The 10,613-nt window shown below is 47.6% G+C and overlaps 1 protein-coding gene across 1 annotated transcript; it reads right to left on the bottom strand.

The window, feature by feature from the left end:
* Nucleotides 1–1,872: 1,872 nt before the first annotated feature.
* Nucleotides 1,873–2,133, bottom strand: LOC119544387 (keratin-associated protein 21-1-like). Its single transcript, XM_037849875.1, has one exon. The coding sequence runs from the start codon at nt 2,131–2,133 to the stop codon at nt 1,873–1,875; it is 261 nt and encodes an 86-aa protein (XP_037705803.1).
* Between the last annotated feature and the right edge of the window lie 8,480 nt (nt 2,134–10,613).

Genomic DNA, 10,613 nt, shown 5'->3' with positions numbered 1-10,613 from the left:
CCGGCTCTGAGGGTATCTGCAGTGGGCTATCCTCCAGGCCAGACACCAAGAGGCCGGCCCAGCCCCCTCTTGCTGTGTTTTACTGCATGGTTCCCACTGCCACAACTGCAGCCGCTCCTCGGTTTTTCCCTTTTTTGTTTTAAAGGACCAGTTGGTCTCCAAACACCAATCCCTGGCTTCCCCACACTGCTGCGTGGCTGCAGGTCTTCCAGCCAGCTTACTCATTCATTTCAGAATGCAGACTCCCAGTTTCACCAAGTATACGGCCCCTGTGGTACTAGCAGACCTCATCCAGCTGGTGCATTGCTGTAACCGGTATTCTGGGTCACTTTCTGGTTTTTATTTAGTGTTTTCCACGGAGGTGCTTTTTTGCCCTGTCTCACCTAGCAGCCATCTTAGTTTCTCTCCCAATCATTGACTCTTTATTACTGTTGATTGAAACATGCTTGTTAACAAATCTGAAAAATCTTAATTTCCTGTAATTTTTAAATGCTAAATTTTTGGTTGGTCAGGTGAAAAAAGGAGACTAATGGCAAAGCCCAAAAAAGCATGAGGTTCTCCATGTTCAGAAAGCCAAGCAGCAGTTAGACTAGGTTTCATCCATTGGCATATCTGCCCCCATTCAGAGAGAGCCCCCATGGGAACTGGGCCTTGCTTGTTTTCAACTGAAATCACATGACACTACCTAGAACTTAATGAACCTTCTTGTCTACTGGCAGTTGCTGAAGTCCTTTCAGTCTTTCTTGTTAGCTAACATCTTTTTACCATCAGCTCCTACTTCAAATGATAAAATTTCAAAATAACTCCACAATCTATCTCTCTAATAGTTCAGTACATATTCTCATGCATATTAAGTTGGTTTACTCTTTCTATAGTAAATGTCTCAAAGGACTTTATCACCATTAGATTTTACCTTTTTATCTCTTCATATCAATATCAACCTGCAGAGAGAAGTAAATTGTTCATATTTTTCTTCTGCTATGTATTCAGACACTGAAATACTGCCATTGAAAATATTCAAATATATTTGTTGAATAAGTGAATGAAATCAATTTCCTCAACCTCAGAACTTGAAAACAAAAATGCCTGAAAAGAAACCAAATTCCAATGGCATCATATTTTATTTTTCTTCTAACTTATGCTTTCCTTAATTTTTCTCCTTAACTTGACACACCCAAGTCTGATTCTAACTTATCAATAAAACTGGACTACATTTCCATCCAAATACTGATTAAACACTCAAGACAATTTGCTAACCTTGTGATTTTTGTCATAGCCTCCTCAATAGCTGACATTCCTCCCCTTTTTTTTCCTGCTAACTCAATTCTAGCCTTTAGTGCCATTTCCAGAGCATAGTTCTGAAAGCCTCTGTGATTTATACATGGGTGTACATGTGCCTGAGCATGTTGCAAATCAGAAATATGTGGAGAAAGTATTATTTTTGATACAGGTATTTGAATTAATGTCTATATTTTATTAATGAAGCATGTGAGATTCAGACAACTTATTAATTGCCCATTTTCAAAAGCTGCTGTAATACCTCAGATATGTGAATTTCACAAGAAAGTACAAGAATATTTGTTAGCAACAAATAACAGTTTTTATTGAAAATAAAGGATTTATCCAATTGTAATATCTTACACTCATAAGGAAATACCAGAAATTAATGGAGAATTGGCTAACATTGGAAAACAATGAGACAATACCGTGCAGACTCTGGCCACATAAACACCATATAAGATGGGTGCTAGGGAGTTCAGTCTCAGTCAAGCATGCAATTTTGGAAATAGAAAACTTGAGGTATAGGACCTAGCATCAGAATTAGCCCTAGAAGTGTTATTTCAAAACTAACGGTGCTCAGATAGTGATGTTCTAGCAGCAAGAAGAATAACATCTTCTGTAGCAATAGGGCCAGTAGCCACAGCATCTGTAACCACAGCCAGAGCCGTAGCCACAGCCAGAGCCACAGCCCAGGCCACAGCCATAGCGAGAGCCGTATCCACAGCTATAGCCACATCCAGAACCATATCCACCGCCAAAGCCACAGCCATAATAGGGGCCATAACCACAACCACAGCCACAGCCCAGGCCACAGCTGTAGCCACAGGAGTTGCCGTAGTAGTTACAACACATGTTCTCAAGTTGAGGGATGTCAAGAGGATTGCACCAGGAAGGTTCAGAAGTGCTGATGTCTTCCATCTCCCTGAGACATTTATATACTGTTGAAATTGGCAGAGCCTGCCATTCCTGCTCTGATTTGACCAGCACACATGTAAATTATTATGTGCCAGTCACTGGTGACAAACTGGTGACAATAGCTGAAAACGAGACCGTTATCTTGGAGCCTCCAGTTTTGTTTAGAGAGCATCATTTCTTAATTGAATCATGTGCCCAAACGTATAACTGATATAGAGTCCCCAAACCTCCTATCCCTAATAAATAGCTCATATGACAAGGATTTGAGGATATGTAAGGAATTCTCACCTTGTCCACATTCCTCTCCTAGAATGGAATAAAGGAAGGATATTAACTTCTCCTTGATCCACTGCAACTTCTTGCCATGCTTCTCTCACCCATCCTGCACCTCCACTTCACCCTTGTTCCACTCTCCTCAACATTCAAGAGAGAGTTCAACCTCTGAGAACTCAAAGCCAAGGACTCCCAGTGGGGATCCTATGGCTCACGGCTGTGGAAACTGTGTCCTATGCAAGTGATTCTTTTCCTTACTTTTCCTCTTTCCATCTAACAAGCAAACTGACATCCTGAAGAGATGGGGAAACCTTTTTATTGTCACACATTTTGTTGTAGTTGTACAAATAATTGGGATATGGAGCCTCTAACAAACTAAGCAACTTAATTTGTATGAGGAGGCAGAGAACCTCAGTTAGACTAGGAGCGTAAGCTCTTTGGTCCAATGCAGATTGTGTCAGAAGTTTGCAGTATGATGTAAAGGTACATTCCTGGAATATAAGAAAACATTATTCTCTTCTCACGTCACTAGTGTACCTTGTATATTTGGCTCAGAAAGTGAAGGGGAATTGATTACATTTATGGTGATATAAAAATCCCACCTTCAAATTCTAACACTCTCAGGAGATAAAGTAGCAGACAAATAAGTTTTGTCCTGTAATTATATGTACATTTCACTCTAGCATTCAAAGTCTTCAGAATTACTTTCACCAAAACTTCTCAAACTAATACAAAATTTTTGTCATGATTTTCAAAGTATAAATTTTTTTCCATTCTTCTGACTAATCTACTCTACCACATTTAATCTCTTCAAAGCAAAAAAAAAGGAGTAGTGTGAGCTACTTCATTTTCCTATTAATATTTTTTCCTGCTAACTTCAATTCCTAAACAATTTCTATTTTTAAATCACAACACAGATATGCCTTTACTTCCTACAGGAAGCCCTCACTCACTGCTATCTTTCACAGAATATTGAGGGATGTAATATCAATGCCAGTAACCCCACCCTCTGCTTGCCAGTGTCCCAGAAGCCAGTATCCCCAAACTCTAGTTCTGATTCTAATACCACATTTCAGCAGTAGAACAGGACCAGAAATACACTAACCTACATTCCCCTCTGCAATCACAAAACTCAGATTCCTTCATGCACACAAGTATCCATGATTTTTCTACATAAGGATTTTCCCATCTCCATAATTAATTTTATAATAATAATTGCTACCTTCTCGATTTGATTGTTGGCCTTACAAGGCATACCTTGAAACATCAGGTGAATTTCCCTGTCACAGAAAAGAAGCCAGGCAAAGGGTACTTGGGAACTAGAAGTTTGCAAAGGTAAAGCACACGGGGTTCTTGTCTCAGTTTCTAACACCTGCACGAATCAGGTGTCTCTCCTAAAACAGTCAGGTCTAGTCCTGCCATCAGATACACATTATCTTTTCACTATTATCTTATTTACATGCTGCAAAAAAATAGGAACATTAGAGCTATTTTTCCATCTGCACCATTGGTTCTATACTCAGGCCACCTTTGCTTGCCTGGAGACATTGGCCCACTTTCAATAAAAATTAAAAATCCCACTGGAAATATCAATAGGGCTGAAGGTGGAAACTCTGTCTGGGGTATTGAATACAGTCCCCCACAAAACATAGTTCATGTCCTCAGCCTGTTCTTCTGCGTGTGAACCCATTTGTAAACAGGAACTTTAATATGTTATCAGTTAAGGTGAGTCCAAACTGAATGAGGGTGGGCCTTGATCCATTACAACTGGAGTCCTCATAAGGAGACAGAGTCCTCATAAGGGAGGGAGAAAGGAGGAGACAGAGGTAGATTGTCATGTGATAGAGCAGAGACCGAGCCAACGCCAGGATTCAACAGACCCGAAGAAGCCATGGCCTGCAGATACCTTGCTGTTGGACCCAGAGCCTCCAGAACTCTGACTTGCGGTCGCAGTTGACTCGTCTGGGGGGGGGGGTGGCGGCCGGTTGCTAAATCCTAGGCTCTCAGGATTGCTCGGAGGGTACCGGCGGCGGGGGCTCTTTCCCGGAGGCGAGGGCGAGGCGGGGGACTTGGCCAGGTCCCCGGCGGGGGCGTGCAAAGTATGGAGGGCGGCGAAAAAGGAACAGGCGGGACACGTTTCTTTTAGGGTGAAGAAGCCAAGAGAGAGAGTTTATTAGGGGAGAGTACAAGCTTATATCGGGCGGTTTAGAGGGCGGGGTAGCTGTAGAGGTTAAAGGCTTGGATTGGTTCTGAGAGGGCGCGGAGGTTGTCTTTGGTTGTTGGGTGTTGCACAATGATTGGTGCATGCGCACTGGCAGTAGGGGACGTTGCATTGCAACGGAGGGGTTGAGTGGTTAGACGAGGGAGGCGGTCTTACCCGGCAAGCTTCCTCCAACGGTTGGTTTTGGGTGAGGAATTGGGGCCCGCCTCTGGCCTCACCTTCTCAGGCCCGGGGGGCTGTGGAGGGCGCTGTCACCCGTACCCACTACCCTCCCCAGGGGTGGATCCGGTCCCCCGGCCCAGGCCCGCCAGGTTGAAGCACGTAATCAGTATCCCGCAATTCCCCCTTCTTTTCTAATTAAAGGAAGAAGCTTACCGGAGAGGTCCGCTAAGGGATGAGGGAAGGGGGAGGCCGGGGAGGGGAAAAGGGGTTGACGGTGGCTCAGCGAGGCTGGAGCTCGGCGTTGGTGTGGCGCCCGGGCGCTCGACAGGGGCCTTGCTGCTTGCGGGATGGACGAGGGTGGGGGGTTTAAAGTTGGAGGTTCAGAGAAGCTGGAGCTCGAGGTTGGTGCGATGTTCAGGCGATCGAGAAGGGCCTCGCGGTCGGCGGGTTGACCGGTGGCGGTGAGGTCGCGGAGGGTTGGTTGTCATTTCGGAGTAGGGAGCGTCAGAGGTGGCGAGCCGCTGGTATTGGACTTGCACGAACGAGGAAAAAATAGCATCTGTTTGTTTCCTTACAAGCTGGACAATTTTACGGATAATGCAGGGTCCTAAGGTGAGAGCTAGAATAATCATTAGTAGGGGGCCGAGGAGAGGGAGGAGGTATGGGAGGAGGGGGGTAAAGATGTGGGGCCAATAGCTGGTGGCTTCACGGTTTCTTTTGCGTTGTTCCAGTCCCTTTTGGACCTTCTTTAGGCTGTCCTCGGCGAGACCTGTGGAATTGGCATATACACAGCACTCTTCTCCTAGGGCGGCGCAAAGGCCTCCTTCTTTGAGGAGGAGAAGGTCGAGACCTCGGCGGTTTTGGAGCACGACCTCAGAGAGGGAATTGACAGAATTTTTAAGATGGGAAATAGCGTCTTGTAGGTGACGAATGTCCTCGTCTACAGCCGCCTGGAGGTGAGTTAGGGCGGTGCTTTGACTGGCTAATGCAGCGATTCTGGTGCCAGCGCCTGCAAGACCTAGGAGGGAGGCAATCGTGAGGGCGGTGATGGGCTCTCGCTTTTGCAGAGGGGCAGGGGCTGCAGTTCTTTCCAGGCGGAGGAAGAAGTCTTCCTCGCTGTGGTATAGGACCCTAGGGATAAGGACAATTAGGAGGCAAGTTTCATTAGTTGTACTGAGGGTTTGCACGTTAAGGCAGGGGGTAAGTCCTGTAGAGGAGCAGAGCCATTGGGAGGAGTTATGAGGAATGAGAAATTTTGCAGAGCTGCTGGGAGATGAGTAGTCGGCACAAGCCGTGAGGTTGGGAGAGTTACTTGAGCGAGGGCGGATGCACTTTCCTGTAAAGGAGACTGAATGAAAGGTTAGGGGGACGGCTGAGGTATTCCAATTGCATTCTGAGGGGCTATTCTCTGTACTTTCTGAAAAGGAAAGGTTGGAGGCAACGGGCTCATACAGTGAGGAAGAGGTGGAGAGGCAAAGCCAACAAGAGGAGGTAAGATTAGGGTTGGAGGAATTCACTGAGGTGAAGGCCGCTTGGATAAGGCTGAGGAGGGGAGAGGAGTAGCGAGAGGGGGGTAGAAAAGGTTGGGGTGGTGGGGTTGGTGATACGCTGTTTGCAGCTGAGGTGCGGCTGGAGGGCTGTGGAAAAAGGGGGTTAAGGACTTGGTTGGGACCTATGCCAGAGGGTGTTTTTAATGCAGTATTTTGGCATGGTTGGCTTACAGCCTCCTTTTTTATGAGAATAAGTGATCCTCGGTCGGCTCCTTTCTCATAGATTCTGAAGCCCCAAGTTCGACCGAGTAACCAGGAGGGATCAGTGGGGAGCTGCACTGTAAGATTAAGATGTGTGCAGGATCCCTCGCTTTCTTGGCCGAGCCAGTTAACTGTAGGGAGTTTGCACCCTGTAGGGGCCCACTTTAAGGTAAGATAATGATTAGGAACAGGAGGCTTCCAATTAGTGGCTAATGTTTCACACCCCCAGTATGCACAGTAGTACTCGTTGGGGGAATTACAGTACGATTTTCCAGGATTTGAGGATGGGCACATGTAATATTGGGCCTGGGGATCACTTACCTTTCGAGCGCAGGTTTCTTCGACTCTGGAGACAAAGGTGGCGAAAGGCTCACTCGGCTCCTGGAAGAGCTTGGTGAATTTATTAGGCCGACAGGCGGAGCAGTTGGCAAAAGCTCGCAAGGCGATTCCCCGAAGGATAGGCCAAAAGGTGGCAGGTGCATTAATATAAGCAGATGCATTTATAAACGCTCCCGTGCCTAAGTAGGCTTCGGGGTGATAATAGACTCCAGTGGCTGCGTCTTGCTCGCTTTGCTTAGCTGCTTCCTCCTGGAAGTGAGCACGCCAATCAACAAACTGGCCGGGGTTAAGAATGGAACGGGCAAGCGAGGCCCAGTCTTGGGGGAGGCAAAAGTCCATGGCGAGATCCTGCAGTATTTGGGAAGCGTATGGGCTACCTAACCCGTCCTCCTTGACAGCCCTGCGAAGCTGCTTGATAGTATCTGAGTCAATGGGATACCAGTCGTACGGTTTCTGTGGTGTGGGGGTAAGGTTAAGAGGAAAGCAGCAAAAAGCACGAGAGAAAGGAGGGCGCGCTTGCAGAGGGCTTGGCGCGGGAGTGGGGGTAGGGGGAGCGTTGCCCCAAGGGTTGCCTTGAGGTGTAGAAGGCAGCCAGGGGTTGTTAGTCGGCAGGGTGGGAGGAGCGGCGGCAGCTGCCGGTAGCGGCTCCGAGGGGGAGCTCGCCGAAGGGGGAGGCGGAAGTGGGAGGCCCCAAGCGTCGCAAGACGGCGGCGCGGTGGGAGTGGCTACGGCATAAGATGGTGGACTAGCCCCGTCCTGTGAAAGGGCGGGGCCCAAGGCATAAGATGGTGGACTAGCTCCGCCCTGTGAAAGGGCGGGGTAAAGCGCTTGCAGTTTCCGGCCCAGCTTAGGGCTGACGTCATCGCCGGAGCACTTCCTCCCCTCGATGGAAGAAGAAGGAGGAGGAGGAAGTTCGCCATCTTGGCGAGGCTCAGTGTTATTTTGTTTTTTGGAAGTCACTTCGAGCGCGTTGTTAATCTGCTCGACTAAGGATTCTGTGTCCGAATCGTGGTCTACATTAGTATCGCTGTCTGAATCTGTTGACTGGGTTGATAGGGCCTCCTTGGATTTAATGGGGCCTCGATCAGGGGGGAGGGAGCCTTGAAGGCAGGAGCGGACGGTTATTAAGGTGGGGAGCAAGCCGGGAGGAAAGCGCTTGCTCTCATGTTCCATGGCGTTGGTGACCCGATCAATAAGGCGATCATAAGTAACAGGGTCCCAAAGATGGCAAGTGGTGAGCCATGGGTTAAAGGGCAGCAGGAGGTCCCAGTATACTTGCAGCTGCCGGACAGACACCTTACAGCGATGTGTGTCTAGGAGACCCGCCAGAGCGCGAACTTGGGGTGCTTGGCGTGCAGATAGACGATTACCCATAGCGGAGGGAGAAAAGAAAAAGGGGGGTTGATTATTGAGTAAAGAAAATGAGGTAAACCGTGGCCGCGAGGCTGAAGGAGACGGTGAGAATAGAAGGCAGGACCCTCTAGTAGCGAGAGCAGTTTGGGGGGGGCGGTCGCAAAGAGGCACACCGCGCCAAACAAAGAAACAAAGACACAGAGGACCACAGCAAAGTAATGGAGGGGAAGAGGGAAAGCTATTGGAGGAAGAGTGTTAGGAGGAATGGGGGGGACATAGGAAGAGAAGACGAAAGGTAGTCAGGGGCAAGAGCCAGGTTAATGCAGGAAAGGAAGAGCGGCCCGGGCGCGGAGCGGCGTGGGAGAGGCGGCTCCGGACGTGGAGCGGCGAGGGAGAGGCGGCTCCGCGGGGCGGCGAGGGAGAGGCGGCCCTTACCTTGCAGGCGAGGAGAAGGGGAGTTTGAGAGGCGTCCGGGCGAGCGGGTGGTTTTACTGGACCGCTGCGTGGAGAGGACTTTTAATCCCAGGGCCGCACGTTGGGCGCCAGTTGCGGTCACAGTTGACTCGTCTGGGGGGGGGGGTGGCAGCCGGTTGCTAAATCCTAGGCTCTCAGGATTGCTCGGAGGGTACCGGCGGCGGGGGCTCTTTCCCGGAGGCGAGGGCGAGGCGGGGGACTTGGCCAGGTCCCCGGCGGGGGCGTGCAAAGTATGGAGGGCGGCGAAAAAGGAACAGGCGGGACACGTTTCTTTTAGGGTGAAGAAGCCAAGAGAGAGAGTTTATTAGGGGAGAGTACAAGCTTATATTGGGCGGTTTAGAGGGCGGGGTAGCTGTAGAGGTTAAAGGCTTGGATTGGTTCTGAGAGGGCGCGGAGGTTGTCTTTGGTTGTTGGGTGTTGCACAATGATTGGTGCATGCGCACTGGCAGTAGGGGACGTTGCATTGCAACGGAGGGGTTGAGTGGTTAGACGAGGGAGGCGGTCTTACCCGGCAAGCTTCCTCCAACGGTTGGTTTTGGGTGAGGAATTGGGGCCCGCCTCTGGCCCCACCTTCTCAGGCCCGGGGGGCTGTGGAGGGCGCTGTCACCCGTACCCACTACCCTCCCCAGGGGTGGATCCGGTCCCCCGGCCCAGGCCCGCCAGGTTGAAGCACGTAATCAGTATCCCGCACTGACTCACTTGCATTCCTGTTATTTAAGGTGACACATACTGTGGTATTATGACAGCAGCCCTGGCAAACTAAGACATACTGAATCAGGAAATAAGCTTCTATTTATAGACGTCCAAACACAAACATAAACTTTCTTCATGCTCTATACTCAACATACATTTCTAATAACATAGATGCAGTGAAAAAAAATGAAATGGTGACTAAGATTATCTTTTCCTTATCTTTCTTATCAATATTTTATTTAAATCACCATGTTCTGAACCAGACACGCTCTAATTTTTTTAATTAATTTCCATAAAATAGCCATGAATTCAAAGATGGAAGGTATAGATCCTCAGGAAGATCAGTGCTTCTCATGGATGCCCAATTCTGAAAACAAAGAAATGATTGTTGGTCCAGACTTTTTTGAACGTCTTCAACAGGGATTTTCACAATGTTCCCTATCCCTCTTACAGAGAGCTTTTATTATTGGATATTTTCACTTAGTTGAGCAATTTTCCTACTGATTATTTTCTGATATTGGTCACTAGCCTAATCCAATCAGTCTCCTATATTTTTTTTTACACCTATATGGAAAAAGAAAATAAATCACCATTCCATTTGTTCCCTTTGATTTTCTTTTTCCTTTCTGTCATTCTTGAAATTCAAAACTCTAAATTCTACTTCAGGAATTCCCTGGAATAGACACTTTCCCTTTCATTATCACCGCCAACATCCACCTTCAGTCTACCATGCCCCTAGATTATTGAAATTAACATTATATCCAGATGACATTATTTCTAATACCTTCCCCTTCAGATTTTGGGATATAGGCACATTGAGACAAAAACAATTTCTATTTTGCAAACCCTGGATTACCAGATCTGTTTACATGTCTTGTATATAATTTTCACCCAATCATATTTTTCCAACAAAAAATGGATAACATAAGTTAAACACAAATACTTCAGTTAGCCAAACTTACATCCTTGGCATAGACTTACTCTAGCATTAACTTGGACGGCAGGGCCATCTTCCTTATTCTCCTCCATTTTGTTGTGCTTCTAACCCCAAGGACATGGGAGAATCAGATTTGATGGAAATGGTATGGATCCATATCATGTCATAGATATAATCCATGACTCCTTTATTACTGCTGATTGAAACAATCTGA

Source organism: Choloepus didactylus, chromosome 1 (genome assembly GCF_015220235.1).
Source record: "Choloepus didactylus isolate mChoDid1 chromosome 1, mChoDid1.pri, whole genome shotgun sequence".
Lineage (NCBI taxonomy): Eukaryota > Metazoa > Chordata > Mammalia > Pilosa > Megalonychidae > Choloepus > Choloepus didactylus.
Note: the sequence above shows the minus strand (reverse complement) of the source record. Positions and strands in the feature narration are given on the sequence as shown.

Coding starts and splice junctions, on each gene's coding strand:
- LOC119544387 (XM_037849875.1), bottom strand. CDS start 2,133: ATGTGTTGTAACTACTACGGCAACTCCTGTGGCTACAGCTGTGGCCTG.